Source organism: Nymphaea colorata, chromosome 3 (genome assembly GCF_008831285.2).
Source record: "Nymphaea colorata isolate Beijing-Zhang1983 chromosome 3, ASM883128v2, whole genome shotgun sequence".
In the NCBI taxonomy this organism is placed as follows: Eukaryota; Viridiplantae; Streptophyta; class Magnoliopsida; order Nymphaeales; family Nymphaeaceae; genus Nymphaea; species Nymphaea colorata.
The window spans coordinates 15,635,712-15,658,238 of record NC_045140.1 but is presented as its reverse complement, the minus strand read 5'-3'; the positions used below and the strand labels follow the sequence as shown (position 1 = coordinate 15,658,238).

The 22,527-nt window shown below is 40.7% G+C and overlaps 2 protein-coding genes across 8 annotated transcripts; both read right to left on the bottom strand.

Moving 5' to 3' along the window:
• Positions 1 to 902: 902 nt before the first annotated feature.
• Positions 903 to 7,461, bottom strand: LOC116249823 (probable prolyl 4-hydroxylase 4). Of its 2 annotated transcripts, XR_004171261.2 has the most exons (9): positions 7,287 to 7,461; positions 6,536 to 7,034; positions 6,298 to 6,355; positions 5,890 to 5,994; positions 3,938 to 3,995; positions 2,770 to 2,945; positions 2,544 to 2,613; positions 1,682 to 2,059; positions 903 to 1,151 (listed from the first exon to the last, which is right to left on the bottom strand). XR_004171261.2 is itself a non-coding variant. In XM_031623112.2 (8 exons), exons 2-8 carry the CDS (start codon positions 6,712 to 6,714, stop codon positions 1,764 to 1,766), a joined length of 942 nt encoding a protein of 313 aa, XP_031478972.1. In that variant the 5' UTR covers positions 6,715 to 7,034; positions 7,287 to 7,460; the 3' UTR covers positions 1,513 to 1,763. The 2 variants fall into 2 exon arrangements, 1 of the variants encoding a protein (XP_031478972.1); XM_031623112.2 differs by lacking the exon at positions 903 to 1,151 and having other exon boundaries at positions 1,513 to 2,059; positions 7,287 to 7,460.
• Positions 7,462 to 7,763: 302 nt separating this feature from the next.
• LOC116249822 (autophagy-related protein 18h-like) lies at positions 7,764 to 17,043 on the bottom strand. Of its 6 annotated transcripts, none has more exons than XM_031623110.2 (10): positions 16,065 to 16,204; positions 15,022 to 15,194; positions 14,184 to 14,639; positions 13,632 to 14,078; positions 13,252 to 13,497; positions 12,307 to 13,155; positions 12,059 to 12,219; positions 10,222 to 10,286; positions 9,008 to 9,172; positions 7,764 to 8,924 (listed from the first exon to the last, which is right to left on the bottom strand). In XM_031623110.2, the coding sequence occupies exons 2-10, from the start codon at positions 15,052 to 15,054 to the stop codon at positions 8,521 to 8,523; spliced, it is 2,826 nt and encodes a 941-aa protein (XP_031478970.1). In that variant the 5' UTR covers positions 15,055 to 15,194; positions 16,065 to 16,204; the 3' UTR covers positions 7,764 to 8,520. The 6 variants fall into 6 exon arrangements, with proteins under 6 accessions (XP_031478970.1, XP_031478971.1, XP_031478966.1 ...); XM_031623111.2 differs by having other exon boundaries at positions 15,022 to 15,125; positions 16,065 to 16,203; XM_031623106.2 differs by lacking the exon at positions 15,022 to 15,194 and having other exon boundaries at positions 16,065 to 17,043.
• Between the last annotated feature and the right edge of the window lie 5,484 nt (positions 17,044 to 22,527).

Here is a 22,527-nt window from a genome sequence, read left to right as displayed (position 1 = left end):
GCCAAAGCCGCCACTAAGCAGCCAGTTGCTACCAACGCACAGATCCGTTTGCAGATTTCCGCAATTAGTTAGGGATAGAGAAGAATGAGGCATCTGGAAGTTGATGAAGTGATGTGAGATATACATCGATCGGCCTGGAAGAATGTGCAGACTCGAAGTACATAAAGGGCTGCTGCCTCTTGAGGAGCACTGCACTGAAGCATCGATGGGGGAGTTGGATGGCAACCTTTCCATTCTTCTCTTCATTAAATCTTAATAAAATGTTTCGAAACCCCACGTAAATATCTATTTGAGCTAGCTATCCCAGATGGTAGTTCCGGCGTCCATATCTTTTAAAAATAAAGTGGTCGATAGTTAGAGTTCCAACAAACTGCACAGTCCTATTATTGTATTATTATCATATTTCATGGTCCACATGCGTGTAGGCAGCGGCGTCAGCGTGTGAGGTCTGATGGGAAGATTCGGCAATTATTGTATTATTATCATATTTCATGGTCCACATGCGTGTAGGCAGCGGCGTCAGCGTGTGAGGTCTGGGAAGATTCGGCAGGCCCACTCGGACGGAATTATGAATTTGTACCGAAAAAAGAGGCCGCAACGGTCAAGCAATAGCATGCGTTTGGGAATAAACGAAGCGGGGATTGCTGAGGAAATCTGACACCAACCGGGGACCGGACGGACGGGAGTTACGCGTGAAGGCTGCAAGTTAAAAAGCGTGAGGTTTCGGCTATATCTGATTTGCGTGAAAGCGTTAGGTTTGACGTTCTTTCTTCTTCTTAAATACAGGAGGACATGCATGTATCTACATAGATATGGTTTTTTTTGCTGGAAGATAAATGTGATAAGATATGGATCCAGAATCTGATACGACCGCCTTTTTTTAAGACGGGAAAGCGAAGAAAGAAAAGAAAAAGGTGCCAAATCGAATTGATTTTCAAGAGGCGTTCCCAAATTCGAAAAAGGAAAAAGAAGGGATTCCAATGGTGCGTACACAGATTCTTTTGCCGACTCCACGTACCGTTGCTTGCCGCTTGCATCTCATCTTTTCCATGAGGCTGCGATTAGGCAAAAGGCACTTCTCTCTCTCTCTCTCATGGCCGAATAGTGAACCTTGCTGCAGATGGAGCATTATATATAACAAATCTTCCCCCCTGCAATACAATATAACATGGTTGGTACCTATTCTTTAGTGAGATGAAATGAATATTATGACGGGCACGCAGCTCCACGCTCCTCACTCATTCACACAACAACTGAGCGGTTCCCCTCAAAATTTGAGATCCTCCTTACCCTCCAAAGTTGACTTCCTTTTGATAAATTTACAAATAACTGCTCAATGTTAGGCGAACAAGTAATTTAACTAATAATAATAATGAACTTATATAGACTGTTTCCATAATTTCTTCAAATAAAATTCACAAGATCTTCGCTTTTACATTGATTTGATTTGTCAGCATGTAAACGTGCAAACATGTTTAGCAAAAGCACACACCCCACCTCAAGGAAAACATGTAAACATGCAAACATATTCATATAACTTATTCCCAACAACTTCAATCTAAACAGCTCAAACAACCTTTTTATCTCTTCAGATATTGAATAATCGCTTTTTGACAAATTAAATAGAAAAAAACAAAAAAAAAAGAATAAGGAGTACCAAACCTGAATTGTCAACACATACACATGTTAAACAGCAGAAAAACAAGGACGCAAATAGGCCCTCGGGTGGTGGTGGCAGCGTTTCCCAGCAAATAGCTTGGGTGCTAGCAGACTTCACAACTTCGACGACAGGCACCAGGAGCGTCGGCTGATCCAACCATGTAATCTGGGTTGTTCCTGCACTCCCCCAGGGCTGCCCATCTTTCACAGTACTCATTCTCATCCACACAGCCAGACGAGCCATCCACACTCTTTTCAAACGACGCTACGTGTATCCATTTAGTCGCCGACCATTTCTCCCCTTCCATCACCGGGCACCCCGCATGCAGGCTTCTCTCATCCGGAACTGCATTGGGATGAAGACTGAAGAACAGCAGAGCGTCCCCCTTTTTCGGTTTCACTGAATTTGATCACGTTGACAACAAACCAGAACATGATATATATATATATATATATATATATATATGCTGCCTGTCAAAGCTTTTAAGTTTGTTTTCGATAAACATAACCATACACGTGGACTCTAAATATAAAGAAAAAAAGGACTCCTGATTAGCAATGCATAAATCATATTTTATTAGCAAACAAAGACCATTAACTTTTACACCTTCAGATGATACATAAAAAAATTCATGATCTTTTCCTTAACTCCTACATTGTAAATACATAGGATCTAAATGGTCAGAATAATGAAAAGCAGTGCAAGGGGCTCGGACACTTGATTTTAGTTCACGCTAGTACGTCAGAAGAATTTTTTCGCCAAAGTAATCATATGCACATGCTCTCTTGTTTATAGAAAAACATCTTAGCACAAAAACATCCATGGATGTCCACTTTTAATTTGTACTAATCTGGTCAATTTGACACCCAGAAGACTACCTCACCTGCTATTCCCTTCTTAGCGCAATCGGACAAGTTATCATCCACAATACGACCTCTCCGGCGGTCATTGACCTGCACGTGAGTGCAATGTAATCAAAGGAACAAGTCAGAAGGTCTACGTAAGCGATGATTGGTTCATTATATATATATATATGGACACAGAGAGCAATATAGTTAATAGCAAATAGCCCTTGAAAGCAATAACAGTTTGATTAGTGCAAGACAAACCTCCGCTGATGGGAAAACTGTTTCGCCACCTCTCTCTACATCTGTCAGATACATGAGGACTGTCGCAATACGGTGCCCACCACGAGCAATGTTAAGTTTGTCGGAGAAATAATCATAGTGAGGATCGTACTTTTGACCATGTTCATACCTTAGTACCTGAATATCTTCACCATTTTCTGAAGCAAGCAACCAAAGTAAATCAAAATAGAATGTCAACAATTCTAATTTTCATGGACAAAAAATTCTGCAACATTCACCAATGACGGTGCCAGTACTGTAGAACAATGGACCAAAACATGCATCAACATCGTCAATGGAATATAAATTACGGAAACTACAAAAAATAAGTTCACCAACAAATCTGGGAACCTGTTGATACAACATGACCACTAGGAAAGAGAAACCATGCAAACCTCCTTCCAAGACATGCACAATCTTGAAAATGGAATGAAAAATATGGGAAGGTGGCCATTTCCAAGAAGTGGAAGTCCTACCTGAACAATCTTGTCCAACTTAAATAAGTTATATAAACATCAGGGATGCAAAAATCGGTCTATTGACAAAAAAATTACTTGTCAAACAAACATTGGTTTAAATGTCCTCATCCCCGAGATGGAAAGCTGCAAACACTGCTCTTATGGATCTAGTTCATGTTATACTAATGGCCAGATTATTATTTCCAGATCAAGTTAGCCACATCCAGTCCATGCCAGACTCCAAGATATCTGCTCTAAGCCAAGCACATTTTCGTTTATAAGTCAAATGCTTTCGTCTTTGGTTCATATTTCAAATGCTTTCGTCTTGTATAACAACCTTTTCACCTTATACTCTCCAGAAAAGAAAAGGACACAGACGTTACTAGGATATATCCTTTTCTTATTTCTGTAATTTCTAATCCAAAATGTAGATGCTTGTCTGAATATCATCTACAGATTTAGTAGGAAACTTTAGCAAAGCCAAGTTCTATTGCCAAGATCTAGCTGAAACTAGTAGCATTACATTGACTTGAAAACATGTACATGCACATACACACACTCTCACACCCCAAAAGGAAGAAATGTTTACAGAATTGCTGTGGTGCTGTTTACTCCGTGCACTCCATGACAATCAGAGGTAAAAGTAAAACCCAATAAGAATTGCAAACAGCAAAATTCACAAGATTATATACCTTTTGGGAGAAAAGACCATGCCGCAATCTTGTCTTCGATCCCCATTATAATTGGATCCTACGTAGCAAATTTAAACATATCCATGTGACTCCATAAATCCGTACATCCAGGAACAAGACCTGTAACTAATAATAGGAAGGAGCAGACAATAGACACGTGAAAACTTAACGAACAAAATTCTGAGCTACAAGGGAATTATTAGATATTAAATGGTCAAGCTACAACATGAATTATTAGACTGTAGAAGAATGTGAAATAGGGAGATTCCCATTTATAGGCTTACCTAAACCCAAAAAATGTGCCTCTTTTTTCTCAATTTCCTGATATCCCCAACTTTTCTTGATAACTTTAAAATAATCCTTGGAGGTTAAAGTATTCTCATCTTGGAACAGATGAAGTATTGCACATCTCAATCTTATTGGTTCAAGTTAGTAGATATTTATTCACTCATTAAAAAAAATCTGCCATTTGACAGCCTGACTTCCTAACGAAGTAAGAGCCAGTGGTAAAGATAGCCCGAGACATGACTGTTAGCAAAAGTTGGACCTTTATTAGGAAATTAAGAAATGTGAGACTTGCTTTTTGAAATACCAAATAATATTTTTCTTATAAAATTGTACCCATTAACCACGCCTTGGTTAGATATAGAAAAAGTGCAACATAAAATATATATGGAGAGCTTATCCATGTTCCAACTTGAAATACATTGCAAAGAATTGCATGGGAAAGAAACATTAGAACAGCATACTTTATTCTCAAAAAATAATGTACGAAATTTTTAAAGCAATCCTTGCACAAATATGCATGCAAGGCCATTTATACACACGTACACACCTGTATATCTGTACATAGAATCAGGTTATAGAAATTGTCTTTGCCTTGAGTTCAACTGCCATGAAAGATGAAAAAAATAAACAGGACCTTGCGCCAAATGGCAAACCGACATCCTAAAATATCTTCATAACAAGCATCAAACCAAGTAAAAATGAACTAATAAGTTCTACAATCATTATTTTGAGTGCCAATACGAAGTAGGAAAGGTTATTCGAGCAAGCCAGTGCAACCTTGTTAACAAATTGAGTGTGAAATGTGAATTTTTCTACTAAATTTCAGTCAATAACAAGTGCAAATTCAGACTTCCTTGAAGTGACCAAACTGCATAACTACCTAAACAAGTTGCAATCATGGATGATAAGTACTTAGACAAAATTATAGTTGATTATCAATATTTGAAAGATGTGAAACACCCAGCTGCTTATATTCTAATTTTGTTTCTTAGTTTATGACTAGGAAAAGCTGAATGGGCCTGGAGATTTTGTCACTCGCTGGTCAGCATAAAACCCTGAGGCTAACACCCCTGTCCTGGGACCTATGCCTGCTTCAGTTTGTGCAGAGGATTGTCACCCACAGGAACCGAATGAAAGATTGGCATCATACTAGCTGCAAGCCCAACCAGCTCAGCGTATACCCGCTGCTTAAGTAACCTGACAACTGGCTGAAACATCTGATCAATTACGAAAGCTCCATAACAACCTACAATTTTTGCTCGTTGTATGAAGCATCATGATGTTTGATTCCTTTCCTAGTATGCTACAGAAACATAAAAAAACGTCTAACGGAAAGGGGACATTAGGACCCTTTGAATACTCCAGTAATAGATCATGAGATTATCACCAGATATCAGACCTCACACTACCCATAAAAGAGACGAACACGGCTACAAGATTATTGAAATCTGTAAGGTGGTCTCACGATTTGTTGTTCTGTGCAAAGGGACGGTCTAGAAAGTTATAGGATACTCCAAGTGCGAAATATACAAGTCGAAATGAATAATTGTCTGCAAATCTACTCACAGAAATCCTATCAAGTAAGAAGGATAAGTTCAAGAACCCATTCCAGACTGAAATTCAACCTCTGAAAAATTGAGTTTGTGGTTGGTGCATGGACAAACCTTTCCCTTGCTGATGAACATCCCTGAACTCGTCCTAACATCGCTCAGTTTGCTTTCTCCCGAAACATTATCAGCAACAGCCGATCGTTTGAGCTCGGATGTGGCCTGCAAAGAAATGAAGTTTCGAAACAAATTCGTTCTTTACCAGAAAGACCCCCTTGGATTTAAATAAAATAATAATAATAATAAATTGGCTTGTTATTCATGGATAGATCTGACGTATTCCTTTTTTCTTTGTAGAAAAAAGAAACAAAATGAACCCGAAAGAGAGAACCCGGAGTAGTAACCGGAACAAACTCAACTTATTGGCATGGCTTCACAACAAGATGTTAAAAGAAGAAGATGGTGAAATGAGAACCAGAGATCCAACATAAACGAAATCAAGCAAGTCGGGAGAGATTTGCTTACGAGAGAGATCAGGTGATCGCATTCCTCATCCGTGAGGAAACCAGAATAGACGAACGCCCTGCAAAGCCACCGCCAACAAGTCCAAACTCCTTCAACTCAATTAAGGGGACCAAACTCCTTCAGTTCAATTAAGGGGACAAAATAGCAAAAATCAGGAGCGGAAGAGAATGTCTTCTTCTTCCGCTTATCAACAATAGGAGGAGGAGGGAGGCGTGCTTGTATTCGCTCACCAACTCACCTGGGCTTCCAGGAGATCTGCCTCACCCTTCCCGGGAGAACGACGGAGGCAGGGAAGGAGGCACTGCCCTGATCTTCATGGTCGACAAGGAAACTCCCAAGAACAACGGAGGAGAGAATTGGGGCAAGCACCACCAGAAGGAGGTGAGAAGTGCGCAGAGGAGGCTTCATCCGGCCCATGTAAGTCCAATCGAAACCAGCAACTACCCAAAGCAAAATCAGATAAGAAAAGGAAGCGAGAGACTAGGCACGCACACGCGCTCACAGACGATCGCTTCGCTTGCGCTACGGTTATGAAGAAGGCACCTTCTGGTCGATATTGTTCTCGTGCGTTTTGAAGGTCCTGGCTCTACCAATAACTAAATAAAGCGCCTTATGTTTTTAGGATCTCTGATACGAATTTAATCCCTTATTGGCAGCTGATCGGTGATCACTCTTGAAGAGGTGCCGACATTTTCCCTCTGTATTTTTTCCGGAAGCTGCACGGCCAATCAGTGTCTCTTCGACACAAAAAGGGTCAATCAGCATGTGAAAGGAACTATACGGGACGTTCGTTTCTATCTAAAAGAATTGGAGAAAATCGCAACCTAAAGTAAAAGGCTTTAAAACGACAAGGCGTTTGCAGAATTGTAGGAGTCCACCAAATAGCAACAGATTAAGATTTGTCGTTGACATTATACACACGAATAGAAGTTCTCAGATTTACATATGTACAACAAGTGAAATGTAAAGATACAGGGCCTTTTGTTTACCGAGAGATATTTTCTGGAAATTGGAACAGAGCCGATTAGCGCGCGCGAGAGAGAAAGAGAGATCGCTGCCTGCCGCTGCAGACACCGAACCTCAAAGCCTGAGAGTGAGGCTCTTGACATTACCTTTTGAGGGACAGCCGACAAAGGCCTCTGTGTTTTTTCGCATGTAATTATTTCGAACCTTCTCCCTTAAAAGTCAATTTTTCCTATAGTTTTTATCGAGACAAGCTCTACAATCTTTCTCGGTGCTTCCGCCGTTCCGCGTCTGCTCACAGCTGGCAACGTTTGCTCGAGCCACTTGAACCAATTACCAAAATGACCTTGAAGGAATACGACAGAACCAGAGGGAACAATAAATCGGTGGAAACAGGCCGGGATTCATCGGAAGCTTCGGTCACTCAGCACCCGGTATCTGAAGTGGAGATGAACACCATGGTTCACAGAAGAAAAAATTGCGTACAGCCACACTTTCAGAGATGTGGAAACTTTTATAATTTATTACAATAGAAGAGATTAGCGCCTTTTAACAGATTGTACACTACAAAGTCTTGAATCAACATTTCAGTAAAGCAACAGGAATCTAAAGAGAAATGGAATCTGAACAACGGAAAATCTGCTCTCCAAGCTCCATGAAGCGCCTTCTCCCCATAAAACTCTTCATATGAAGATCCCTCCACTGACACAAATGCCAAATCCAGAGAAAAGGAATCCATCTCCACCTATACAGAGTATCACGGGCCCCCCTTCTCTTTATATCAAGGAACTTGCTGCTCAAGTACAATCACCATCCACAGCATGCACATTATAATGGGACATCAGCGATGCACTGCCCCTCGAAGCAGCCAATGCTAAACACGTTTTGTGCCATCGCATCTACGGCCTTCTCAAAACCAGGAAGTCATTTCTTATAACCTTATTGAAGCTTGAGAAGAAAGAAGAGAATCAGGACACAGAGAAAGAATATGTTTATACCCACACTTGTATGTGCCACAGAAAGTTGCATAAGCCCATATCACTGTTTTATAGATTAAACATCCTCAAAGAACTCTCAGGATGGAAACAAATGCAAAACCAACTGTTTTTTTCTTTTTTCCTTTTGTTTCCTTTTTTCTAGCAATGAGGTAAAGCTGCACCACATAAATAGTGATCCGAGGACCTGCTCTATACAAAGACTTTGGTGAAGAAACAGAGCAGAAATACATCAGAAGAATGTCTAATCTAGCATTCCATTTCACTAGGAGAATGCAAATACTCCTTCAAGCATATCATCATGATCAACAACATTGTTTTTCTTGCTCACGGTGTCTCTACTGTTGCTATTCTCTGAATCCCCAGCTGTTTCCCCTGACCGATAGCATCCATCTACTTCTGACACTTTACAGTGTCCCCCAAAATAGTTAATAATGTCCACAGGAGCAGTAGCCTCTGGAGATTCAGACATTGGATGCAAGTGCACGTTCAAGCAAGAAATATCTGATTTACCATTACAGCTATCACCACCACAAATGAGGAGGCCATCTCTTGTAACTTCATCTCCAATGGAAGGAGATCTATTCTCTGAAAAGAGATTGGTAATTGATGAAGTCATTTTTGCATTCCTCTCCCTGTCTTGCTCACTCGCTTCCTCTCCCTTTCTCTCTGTGCAAAAGGAAGAAAGCTATAACCAGTAAACTCAACTGAATCTGTCTTTCGACCCCTAGGGAAAGCTACACACAGTTTACCTATTAAGCTCTCATTTTGATTTGCCATCTGGCTCATCTGACTTGATGCGTGCAAGGACTTGATATAGATTGGGATCTCGGTAGATGGAAGCACAATAGGACTTTTCATCCCTGAAGAGCCATCACATTTTGAAGAAAGCACATTAGCAGCTACGCTTGAAGAACCTTAAATAAGAAAAAGGAAAATGCAACATTTTTTAATACTTGGGACCCCAATGTTCAAGAGAGTAACAAAACAAGTAACAGTATCCATTTGTCATTTTATCCTTTCTGCTGGATCGTGATCACCCTGTACAGACACCAGGAAGAATGATTGCCAGCTAGTTCAGGCTGCAGAACCAACCTGAACTTAATGCAACGTAACCAGGATTTCCAGCCTACTAGGCAACACATTCTGGAAAAATGGAAAGAAAAAGGTAGTAAAAGCACAACTGTGTACTAGTTAAGCTGCCCTGCCTAGGCTGGTGGCAAAAGAAATATTAAAAAGTATCTTTTATTTCTATATTTTTGTACTTTTTATCAAAATAATGTCTTTCTATCATGACTTATCACTTATATATATTCTGCATTTATTTTCAAAATCATTCTTATTATATTTAAGTCTCCAATCATTCTTGATTTGAAGGCAAAACATTGCCTCAAGTACGTTGGACACTTCAGTTTATCATTCTATTTAAAGGACCTTGCTTTGAAAATTTTGATTTGTCCAAAGCAGATAAACAGAAAACCTGAAAGGAAAAGGCCAATATGAAAAATCACCAAAGTAGACCAGTTGTAATCTTTTGAGCAGCCAACAGGTTCCAAGTTCCAACATTAAATGTTTCGCCTTCTTTTCTGCTTCCAAGCACTAAATGCTAGCTTTTTAATTATTCTCTGAAACACCAATTTTTTGTAAAACAGGGTCATTTTTGGACTTTCATGAAAAAGGCTGCAGCTTCTCATTGCTATAGGAGAAACCCCTGTTCGTTCCAGAATGATACCTTTTTTTGGATGATTTTTTTGGTGATTATATATGTATCCGCGTGTGTGTTTGATGGCAAGAATATGTGAACCTACGATGCCTTTGTGGCTGGGCTAACATGTCCCAACCTGATATTGTACCAGAACACCATCAAGCCGATGGGAACTCCAGCAAGTTCAGGGATAGATGATTCAAGATCACCTCGCATGCTGGGTCCATGGCTGCTATGACATGATTAAAGAAATCTTCTTACCAGCGGATTGCCCATTCACTACTTCATGAGATGAGGCATTAGCATACCTTCCCTTTGTGTCCCTCCTGGAACAATGAGTTTCAATAAAAAAAAGTGCATTAAAGAAACAAAAATTACTAGTAATTTGTTAATTTGAACTCAAAGGTACAAGGAAAGGAATCAAAGCAACACATGTTTAAATGGCAAAAAGAGGTCACAATTCTGGTAAATTCTACTTCAAAAATTGAAGAAAAGAATTTACAAACCACATATACACAGATTCTTGCAAAATCTCCCTTAGGAATAGGGAGGACGAGGTATAGTATTAAATGTGACACGTGAAGAGAATATCCCCAAATTTAGTGGCATCTATACCTTCAGCACTGACACTGTAACCCAGTTTCATATCTGTGTCCATGTCACATAGCCAGGAACTATCTATCACCAGGAGTGAACTAATAGACTCAATGAGTCAGCATTTACCAGTTTATATTATTCAGACAGAAGATAAGATCCTCAAGGTCACAAAAGAATGTCAAACAAGTTCTCAAGCAATTTATTATGACCAACGAAACAGGAAATCCCATTTAGCAAAATGCACATCTTTTGTCCCCAACACGCATAAAAGTGGAAAATTCTCAAAATTTCAGTCGGTGACAAGGATTTCCTGCTATGGACATATAGTGGCAATAATACAAGCATTAAGCCAGGACAAGTCTAACCATAAAGTATAATTTTAAACTTATCAAGAGGCTGGACATCGAGCACTGAAATGAAATTGCTTTGCAAGTAATAAATTTCTACAGTAAGCATTTCCCGACTTTCATTGCAGCTGCTACAAGTCAAGCATCTGACATCAACCTGATTGCCATTGGTCATGAAAAGAGCAAACAAATGTGATTATATGCTGAGAGATTTAAAACAGGAAGTGTGAACTTATTTGTTCATCAGACAGAGAATGAAGGTCCCAAAGTCTGAAGTTGTCACTGAAACCATGTAGTGAGATGTGAATTATGCTCTCTATCTCTGACATGCACATCCGTAGCGGATGCCGAAGTGGTTTCACAAGAAATCACCTTCTGAGATAGATTTTGAAAGCACTGGCTTGAGGGGTGAACACATTACACAACTTTTCACACAGTAAATTATGAAATCATGGCTTGAAATAAAGATGGATCTATGTCACATGGGTGCAGGTACAAGTGCCGACATGGGTAGTGGTACGGACATTGATGTGAGACATTTTCAAAAAAAGTAAATGCAGGGACCTGGTCACACACACACACACACACACACACACACACACACACATATATATATATATATATATATATATATATATAAGAACCATATTTTGAGCAAATAAACACATAAATATTGTTTATATTCATAAAAAATATAAATCACTGAACAAAAAAAATACTAAGATATACCAAAAAATGAAAAAAGTACAAAAATTGAAACTGCCGTGTCCAAGCCATGTCAAGGAAACCACAAAACTGAAAACTTTAATCCCAGAGACAAGTTAAATATACTTCTCAATGGTTTAAGGAAATTTCTTTAATACTCCACACCCCCCCCCCCCCACACCCCCCCAAAAAAAAAACACAACACACATCCTCATAAAGGGAAAAGCTAGTACTTTATCCATCACATTTCTGTGGCAGCTAAAACTATTCCAGGTCCAGCTTTCAATACCAAAGGACTGCTGACTCACAGTTTAGCTTTCTAGAACCATAGACGTAGATGACAAATAATAGATCCACATTCTACATTATATCCTTCGGATGATTTTGTTAGAACAGAGGGAAGACACCAGAAGAGGTCTCAAAAAATGAACTATAAATCTTGATCTCACCGAATGCTCTGATCTGATTGGAAGCTGTGGTAATGGTCAAAGACTGGAAGTAAATCCTTTTCCCTCATTTCAATCTCTTGAACATGGACCTTCTCAATTTCTATCTCTCCACCACTACAGTTATGATCATCTGTCTGATTACTCATTGCAAAAAAGCAGATCTGCAGATCAATTTCTAAAAAAAATTAAAAAATTAAAGGAAAAAAAAAACTTAAACCCAGCAAACGCATGATAGTAAGAATATGCACCTTTGATGTTTGCCATACTGGAATCCTCCCAGAATTTATCTGCACTTCAGCATTTGACAAGTACCAATGAAGGTTTTCATTGGACTTATGACGTTCTTTTCCATCCACCTCATTGCTCAATGCATTGAAGCAACTTACCTGCATACCATCACAATCAAAACAATCTGTCGAGGCTCCATTACTTTCTATTTCATCAAACCCTATAGATGATAAACTCCCCTCTCTTTCAGGCCAATTTGTTCTTCGACAAACATCCCACCACTGCACAGGCTCACTGATAACCTTAAAGTCTTCGTCCAGATTTGATCCTGAAGGACCAGCACCAATTCTTGGTGAAATATTACTATAGTGTAAATCTGTCGCTGTGCTGAATGCAGGAAGAAGGTCATGTTGGACGACATGACCTGATGGAGAGCAAACCAACAAATACTCTAAACAATTAGATTTTAGAGGTCCTGATTGATGAACACGGGATACCGAATTGTGAAAAACTGCAGAAAGAGCTCCAGAGGGTGCATTTCTCTTTACTGCAGAGCCACTAACTGTATTGAGCCAACCACCATTACTGTTTTTTATCCTGCTTACAACAGAAAGTGTAACAATAGGTGGAGGTGGAGGTGGAGGCGGTGGTAGCTGCAACCCATTGTGCATATTCAGTGCACAAGAACCAGAAGATAACCACCAAGCTGATGGTGAATCAAGAAATGGGGCTGAACCATCAAAATAAGCATGTGAACAAAGAGAAACTTCACCACCAAAAGGAGACAACACAAAAATATGGCATGTGCCCCTGGATGAGATGATTGCAACCCATTGACTGTAGCTGCTGAAACAGATATCTTGTATGACCTATTAAAATTGGAAATGCGAAAATGAACTTTAAACCAATAGCAAGACACAAGGTCAAGCATAATTAAACTTATCATAGGTATCACAGTATCTTACTGCAGATGTCATTCCACGATGTAGTTTGTACAGGTGTACATGCGATGCACTCCAGTCATAGCACACAGAGTTGGGGTCATCAGTAACATGGAGTGGCATTATTCGGAAGACATTTATATTGTTCCCATTCACAGATGCAGTTACCAAGAGGGTCCCACTAGGATCAAAACAAAGAGCAGATATTGGACTGGTGTGAGCCCTAAACTGCGCAATAGTGGCTTTTGTTATGAAATCTTTGACGACAACCTGTAAAAATGATTTTTATATTGGTCAAATTATCAAGTGAAGACTCATTTACCATTCACATGAAATATTTTGATGATTAAACAAGTAAAACAATAAAAAGTCAGATTATCCCTTGCTGAAGTAGAAGAACTTACTACACCAACATTGTCATTCTCAGTGGAATGTGTGGATGAAGTAACTCTGCCCACCTTCCAGCTACCATTTGATGGAACAGGTGAACTGGAACCATCAGGTAACATGTCCTGGCAGTATTTAGACAAGGTTTTATAGCCCATATCCCCAATATTAATCAGACCAGCAGCAAGGTGTTTGCTTGATTCCATGGCTAACCGAGCCATCAGGCTGCCATTACCAGGTGAATTTGATGGACTGGAACCTGGGGAAGGAGTGAGGTTTTGAGGACTAAGACGACCAGTGTTTGATATTAAAGATTGATTTGAAGCATAAGATAACCATCGTGGTCCCACTGCCATTGGTCCATACCCAATGTTAACACCGGTGACTCCTTGACCCATCAAGGGAACAGGATAAGTCAGTACACTGAATTTGTTCTCAAGAGTGACAGGATCAAAACAGTATATCTGCCACAAATGGAGAAGCAGTCAGGAAAAAAGAACACCTCCTGTGATAAAACCAATGTTAACCAATACAGTAATTTTGTAGCATAAGATGAGAACAATGCTTACTTGAGTTGCCAATGCTATAGCTATGATTCGTGGACTGCAACGAACTAGGTAAACCACAGAACGGAACCTCAAAACATGCACATAGTTGTGAGATTTTAGAGAATAGAACCGAACGACTGTTGAACTGGAAGTATTTGTTTCTTGAGGATGAGTTATTCCTTCCCGTAATTTTCCACCAAAATTACTGCTTTGAATTAAAGCATTGCTGTTAGCTTCACCTGCAACGACTAAGAGCAGTGGATGTGATGCTCTAAAGCCACCTTCATCCTCCAACTTAGATGGAAGAGGCTGCATTTGTAGAAATGTAACTGGCCCATCACGCTTGGACACCAGTTCACGAACATTGGAAGCATCTTCAACATCAACAACTTGGAAGCCATTAGAATAACCCAGCAACAGGACATGCTTGAAAGCAGAAGGACCAACCTCTAACTTATCAAATCCAGCCCACTGCACCTGCTTGATTGATGTTGATGCGAAGCACATAAGGACCCAAAAAAATATAAAGAAAGAGGCAAACATGCTATGTAAAGCAACTGGATTAGGGCGACACCTACCAAATATGATTAGATGTGCCTACACAATGCGAAGTCAGGTGCACTACTTTTTTTATACATTGTTCTATCCCCCTATACCCAGTTAGCAATAAGTCATAACTTTGGGATACATGGCTACAGTTTTTGGGCACAAGAATTTTAAATCTCACAAAGCAATATAACGGGTAGGTTTTAGAAACATCAACGGAAGCTCAGTTAGGCTTAGATATAATTTTATCTATTTGAGTACGATTCGATTTCACATTTGCATATCCTCGTGCAGATTAAGAAAGGCCAACAACCTGTGACAGGATACTGCTGCATATTTGAGTCATCCTTTGGTTTCTGGTAGTAAAGGATAGTGAACCGTTCTCAACTGAGCCCACATACAGCGCACTGGTTGTAGCTGCAGCAAAAACATCGTAGACTCAAAAGGTGCTGGCCAGTACAGGAGACATGTGAGTCCACCCATTTGCTACGACAATAGAAGTGGCATTACGTTATCAGTTAACTTATACATCAGAGCTAACAGTTAATTGATGTATTGTAACAAGACTAAGAAAGCTATGTTGGATAAACATTTTTACCGAAGCAGATAAAAAATCGAACACAGGGTCAGATTCAGTTAGATAAAGACCGTTCGCAAACTTATCCAACAACCAACACCCAAACCCCTTCCCTCCCCTCAGTTTCTTAAAAGGATTAAAAATAATAATAATCTCTTGCGGGCACCCGTTTTTCTCACCATATTGCACACTTCCTTTTCTAAATTTGATGCCCTTGTAAGCCCGGTTTGCCTATTTATCAATTACGAGCAGTAAATATATTGAATTAGGAAATTAAATGCAGATCTAAAAAGGAAGTCGACATCTGAAGCTATTCCCCAGCTAAAAGAGACAAGGATCTTGCTACTTCTCCATTCCACTATCTTTTGCAGCAGTCGCACCCATAAAACACTCGCAACAAATAAAGATAAAGAACAGAATAAAAGACCTACTGATCCTCGTTAACAGTAAGAAGGAACCCATATCATCAATCATGCAATGAATTTTGGTAAACAGCGTTAAATTATTTAACGATCGGAACCACTACAAGAAGCTTTCCACGCAGAAGAGGGAGGCGCGAAAACCTTCGGTTTCCTCCAAACATTTTCTGATGGGGAATGACACAGAAAATGTCAGAATAAGAACAAAAAGAGAAAGGGACAAACAACTTGATGAAGAAGAGTCCCGGAAGCAACTATTGGGAGAGAGGGAAGCAAAGGTAGTGATAGTAGCTGTGGTAGTAACAACAACAACAACAACAACAACAACAATAATAATAATAATAGGAAGAGAAACGGCACCTGGTCCTTCTGTAACTGTTCCTCGTCCCTGAAGGAAATGGATGAGGCCACGGAGGCCCCTGCCGATCGTACGGTGGAAGCAACGGAGTTAGCATTGGAAGAAACGGTCTTGAGACACGAAGAGATTATACGAATCGAATTGGGAAGCAATCGACCACCGCTACCGTTCCTTGCTGATTTGCCATCCTTCTTCATCCCACAACGCCGGAGGGTCTCTCACCCGAGTCACCACCATCAGCGTCCAGACTCAAGACCTCGCCGGAACACCTTGATCCAGATCCGTTCTCGCCCGAATCCTGACGCCGGAAGAAACCATATCCACGTTCTCCCGAAGGTCGGTCCCGGCAGACGTTGATAACGCGGACGATGGGATGATCTCTCTCTCTCTCTCTCTCTCTCTCTCTCTCTCTCTCTGTGGGTATGGAATGAATAGCTTGCACCGCACACAGCTATCTCTTACTCACCAAGAAACAGAATTTGATTTTATGCGACACGCTTCCTCTCTCTCTCTCTCTTCAAATCCCAAGCCTTGCAACGGACCATGCGGATGCAGGAGTCACCTCAAGACACACCCTCATCAATCAATATGATCAATCAAGAGGGCAAAATAACTTTGTATGATTAAAGTTCTCCTTTCGTTAAAAAAAGGAAAGCAAGAAAGGAAAGGATAGACATATTATCCGAAACAGAAACACGAGAGAGAGAGGTTTAGGTAAGATTAGAATACTTGAAAATAAGAAGTGGTTGGGGAGAGAGAAGCAAGGAGGGAGAGTGGCACTCTTCAAAATTTGGGAAGCGAGAGAGAGAGTATATGCCGTCTCCTCCCACAGCACCTCTCGTCGCGATCCTCCTCCCCACCCACCTTCTGTCAACATGTGTGTGGGTCAAAAGGACCGCCGAACCCGACCGTCGTCTGCAGTCCTTTCGCGTCGCAAGAGTCGAACCAGCCCGATCTGCCAAGTGTGCACGCCGTCCGCCCCTCAGTCGCCTTCCGGGGGTGCCGGCCACCGTCTTTTTGCAAGACAAACGAAGAAAGCGGCTGAGATCCAGTTTGGAGATGCGGGTCCTACCACCCAACCTTCACACGAAAGGAAAAGCGGAAAAAGGAAAGAAAGATGTGCACACCGCCACTCCTCCATCCGTCGTTAGTCGTTGCATTGCATGTGACCCAGACGGTCACAATTAACTGCCACACCCAACTTGGTGGAGGACTAAGGTGGCCGATCGCTACGTTTTTTAACTGAGGGGACTCCGGCTCCTCCGGTCAAGACTCTTGGAGCTATGCGACGCCAGAAGGGCTTCTTCATTCATTCATATGAGAGAGAGCGGGAGCAGCTGCCCTGCCCCTCGTTGAAAATGGTGTCGATAAGGATGGTAATCCTCTTTTTCTCTTCCTTTTTTTTTTTTTTTTTTTTTTCTTACTTGCCTCCGAGCGCTCTAGGAGACGTGCCTTCGACGTCCACCGAAATGGCAGGACGAAGATGACGACGGGGTTCATTTTCAGTTTACCGTATCTTTTTATCGACCACCTCTTATACTCTAAAATATACAGATCCATCTGCCACATACATCTCATTGTGCGCGTGCAATTTCAAAAGAAAAGAAAAACATTGACATCCACACGGACAGGTTCACATCTACAATAGCTAAATACTAATACATGGAGCCAGATCTAAATCAGACCCACTCACAATTTCTAAACCTTCTGCCTACTATTCTTTCTATCTCCAGATCTTAGGTGCATAGTACTAGCTAGGGCATCCTCGGTGATTCAGCCTTCTAGCATGAACAGCGATTCTACAAACATCTCAGACAGATTTGATATCTATTGCTCATATACCAATCAACTTCGCATTGGCCCATCGATTAGCTAGCTCACTTTTGCCAACTACTGACATTTAACCAACTTTCTCTCTCTGATATCAATGCTGGCTACTTCTTCCGGTCTCTTGTCTATGAGGAATTTACGAGAATCCTATTGCAGCATTAGAGAAGAGAGAAGGAGAATAGAGAAGGGAAAAGGAAAGGAAGGACACGCATGGAATGTTCATGTTTGCTTGAAATTGGATGACAATTCCCGGATCATATCATGTGGTTGGCGTTCGGTTGCAGTCGATCTTCCATCTGCCTCGGCCCGGGGAGGCTTTAGACTAGTACAAGAAGGACTGTCTTCCAAGGAGTGCTGTTGGCATCAGTCGCGAGCCTGATTTGTTGAGTGTAAGTGCACGGCACTGATGAGTTACTGCTAATTGGCTTCTTCTTTTTTTTCTTTTATCTGCGCTCGCTTCATGGCTTAGACAAAGCAAGGATTTTAGTGGGGTAATTTGAAATACCATTGGTTCATGGTTTATTGGTGTACCTTCCTCCTGGTTTCACCGCCCACTCCAGGAGTTGAAGACACAGACAGCCGGCTAACAAATCTTGAAATGTTTGGTGGGCAATCGGAGGGCGAAAGAATATTAATTAGTTGCAATTAAGTGACGGCATAAACAAATAAACTGCATCTGCCAAAACAATGATAAAATCAATTATGCAAAAGTCAACGGAAGCTTGCTGATGTCCTTTACAAAATTGGAAGGAGGTGCAGTGGATCTTCCAAAGGAATTTCCACAAAAAAAAAAAGAAAAAAATTTATTTACCTTGGGAACCATAGCCCTATTTTTTTTGACATATGTCGGTTGTATCCATTATAAATCAGATATGGATATGATCTATATAAAACAAAGGAGATGATATAGACTCGGACTTATCAGATCACTTTTAAGTAGACATATGTATACAGCTAGCATGTAATGCATGATGATCGACATATGTAAGCCCACTAATAGATTTCTAATAATCTCCCACTTAGTGTTGTGATAGAATTGTGCATTACAATTTATTCCTTTGGAGCTCAAACCGTAATCTTTATTATCATATCGAATAATCTCGTCCATTAACTATATTGATATAGGATCAAAAAGATCATGATTATCGTTGTAACTAAACGCATTAGTGGCCACACATATCAATATAATTAAAGGACATTGATCAAGCATTGATGTGTAGCCTGAAAATTATACGTCGTGTGATCTTAAAATTTTTATTTCCAACTGGTTCAACTGTACACTTTAGTGAAATCACAACCAAACAAACTCAGAGTGAATTGAAAATAGAAACCTTCTTTTATAACCAAAAGCAGACACGTATTTAACAAAAGTGTTGAACCATTTTTATAGCAAAGGGAAGAACAATTTTTCTGCTGCCTTACTGGTGCAGGGAGGCCAAATCCAATGCTGTTCACGGAAGATTACATCCATGGTAGGCTCTACCTGAGGAGAATATGTGCTGCTTACACCCTCTTCATTGTTGAATTTGGTAATATCATTCTTGACCAAGTTCTGTTCCTCTATCGCGCTCTTACAGTTTTTGCTAAAGTTAAAGGAAGGTGGGAATGGTTGGGGAGAGATGTTTTAATTTGAAACGACCGATGTATACAAGACTTGAAGTGTGAAATCACTTTTTATATTAATTATTTTAGAAAGTTTTTCAAACGACAAGAGTGAAGTCACGGATTCCTTTTGGCAAACCGAATGTTGACGATACTGGTCGAAGGGTGAGGGAGGGGAAGCAATGAAGCAAGCAAGCATGTGAGGTGGTTTGATTGCCAATTGGTGAAGGAGCTAGCAGATCCAGTGGGCGATGAATCTTCAATGTAGACAACAACATCCTTCTTGCTCGAATGCGGTGACATGCATGCACTGCACTGCAATGCCTTCCTTGGGAGGAGAGGAGAGGACAGGAGATGAGATGAGAGAGGAGGAGGCGGAAGAATATCTGATTGGTTGGACCTTCGCAAGAACACGAATCTTAAAGTATAACCTTCCTGTTTTCCCCCATCCCTCTCCTCTCCACCCCCCGTACCCAAACCAACCGAGTGTTCGATTGCCTTGAATTTTACGGCGAATCCTGGACTGAATTGTTTGGACGATATGTAAGTTGTTTTTCAAGAAACACCTGCCCATCGGTTCAACTCCTCCACAAAAGGCTACAAACTTTAGCAAAAGAAAGCTCGGGGGCGTCGGTTCTTAGCTAAGATGATGGACAGTTTATCTTCTAGCTAGCTTGTACTTTGTTGACTCCATCCTCATCTTCAGAAAAACGAAACACCAGGCACCACATGCACTTAAATGCCCAAATACTTGCTTGCTTTGTTTTCTTCTCGTTTCTTGTCGTATTCAAACACCGGTCTTCAGGGAGGAAGCGATATTAAGACCGCTACTGTAGATTTCTAATAAAGAAAAGTACCTCAAGAAGGAATACTTTGTTAGGTAATATGTTTCCTTCTTCTAACAACCTTGGGGTTAGATTATTCCTTCCTTTTTCCTCTCATATATATTTAAGAAACTATCTATCGTACGCTCGTGTTAAACCTCAATAGTCTCTCCGGCCCGAGATAACAGTCGTTGCCTGTGAACACTACAGGCCTACAATTACCAAAGAGAAGCTGGGTCGTCCGAATTCCGTAGAGAACACTTGATTTTCCTTTTTCAAATAAAACGATGGAAATGAATAAAGCATGGAAGACGTGCTGGCTTGTCGTAGTTCACTCGTACGTAAGCATACCTTTTTTATTGCATTGAATGATTCGCTTATATGTAATACGTGCATAGGTAACATTAAATATGCAGGTCTTGATTAATAGCGGGCCATATTGTATGCCTGTCGATTCGGTTACAAGATGACTGCCGAAATTAGAAACCGAAGGGAGGAGGAGACTTTGCAGCTTTCAATGTCACATATAATAGTAGCTAGCTGCCTGGTTTTACTTAATTTTGGTAGGTGCCCTGAAAACTAAACATGATCAACGAACCCCACGACTCGCATAGGTTGGGTATAAATTATTAACAATAACGACTTAGAGGATGTCTACCCATACGTGAATGCGAGGGCTAGCCCATTTTTAAGTAAAAATGGCAAGCCGCAAGGAAGCGGTTGATGGTTTAGAAGATGAAGCACATTATGGCAGCGCCAACATACGTGTTATTGTTAAACACAAGATATTATTACAAGGTCTCCGAAGGGTTTAGTGCAATGGTCGGAGCAGAAGCAAGAGTGGGAGCTGGTCGGCAGTCAATTCTCGTTTTGAATCTTTAGGACATCAACTCTTTATGTTGTAAAAAGTGGAGCCACTGACGTGCAAGTTAAAACATGGCAAAGGCAACACCTCGAGACACCAAAAGTAGGCCCTATATCCTAAAGGACAAAGGATTTGTGGGAAGTCCGACTTTCCTCTAAATCGTAGAATGAAATACTCTTCATGCTCATCCAAAACAATATCATTATTATAAAGAATGAGAAGGGTGTCCACCATACAAACATCTCCTCCCAAAATCAAAATCCCATCATTTGTAAATCCATTGGAAAACCGTAGAAGAATGCACATAAACTACTCTGGCATAGCATGTTGTATCTGTGGACATTATATCTTTACCAAAAATAATAATTATGGTGCTTCTGTGGATGCAAGCTCGAGTTTGAGCTGAACCGCGCAATTGCTTTTCTTTAAACCAGCCACAGTAGCCGGCCCATTATAAACATATTACCTTCGTACATTGTCTGTTTATGAACATATATGAATTACAAGTCCGTGGCCGCCTCGTTTACTAACGAGCCGTTCATATCCAAGTTCTTCATGAGGCAGACAAAACCCAAAAACGAGCTGCTATGTTTAGCAGTTCATTAGCCTTGGGAACATTATTTTTGTTCTAACAAGTTCAATCTCTCACATATACCCCAGACAATGGATGCCCACCGAAGCTTTTGAAGCATCCGTGGGCCTTTTACCGTATCACAATGGGTCCCTAAATGTAAGAAACCTGACGCCTTTCCACTTATATTCTATTTTTGGTGCACCAGGGACGAGATCTCCGGGATCATGACCCGTGGAAAGACTTTAACCCCCCTTTTCTTTGTCCCTGTAAAGGACGGGAAACTCGCTCCCTTTCATGATCACCCCTCAGTCCACAACCGAAAATGGAAGGTGGGTCAAACACACAACCATTCTTTTAGTGCTCGACCAATTGGTTTTTAGGCTTCTATTAGTGTTGACGCAGTTGGCATTGAATGCAAACTAGCCGTCTGCTGGCAAAAGGATAGAGGCAACATGGGGAGCCAGGACAAAGTGAGTCACCTTACATGTTCACAATACTAACATCGAGCAGGTCGTATTGTAGAGCAAGCTTCAGGATCTTGTATGTCTAGGAACGACTAAGAGTGATTAAGTTCTTTTCTTCATTTTAGAATAGGAAAGAGGACCGATCAAGTTCTCTCCATTTTAGAGTAGGAAAGAGGATTACGGCAGAGAAACTGATTTCTTTGGTTGTGTCAATCACTTCCTCGGCAAAAGAAGGAGCATTTCCTCCCGCATTCGCTCCTTTCTACCTGTATGGAACTCAAAGCGCTTCAAACCTGTGGCTATCTC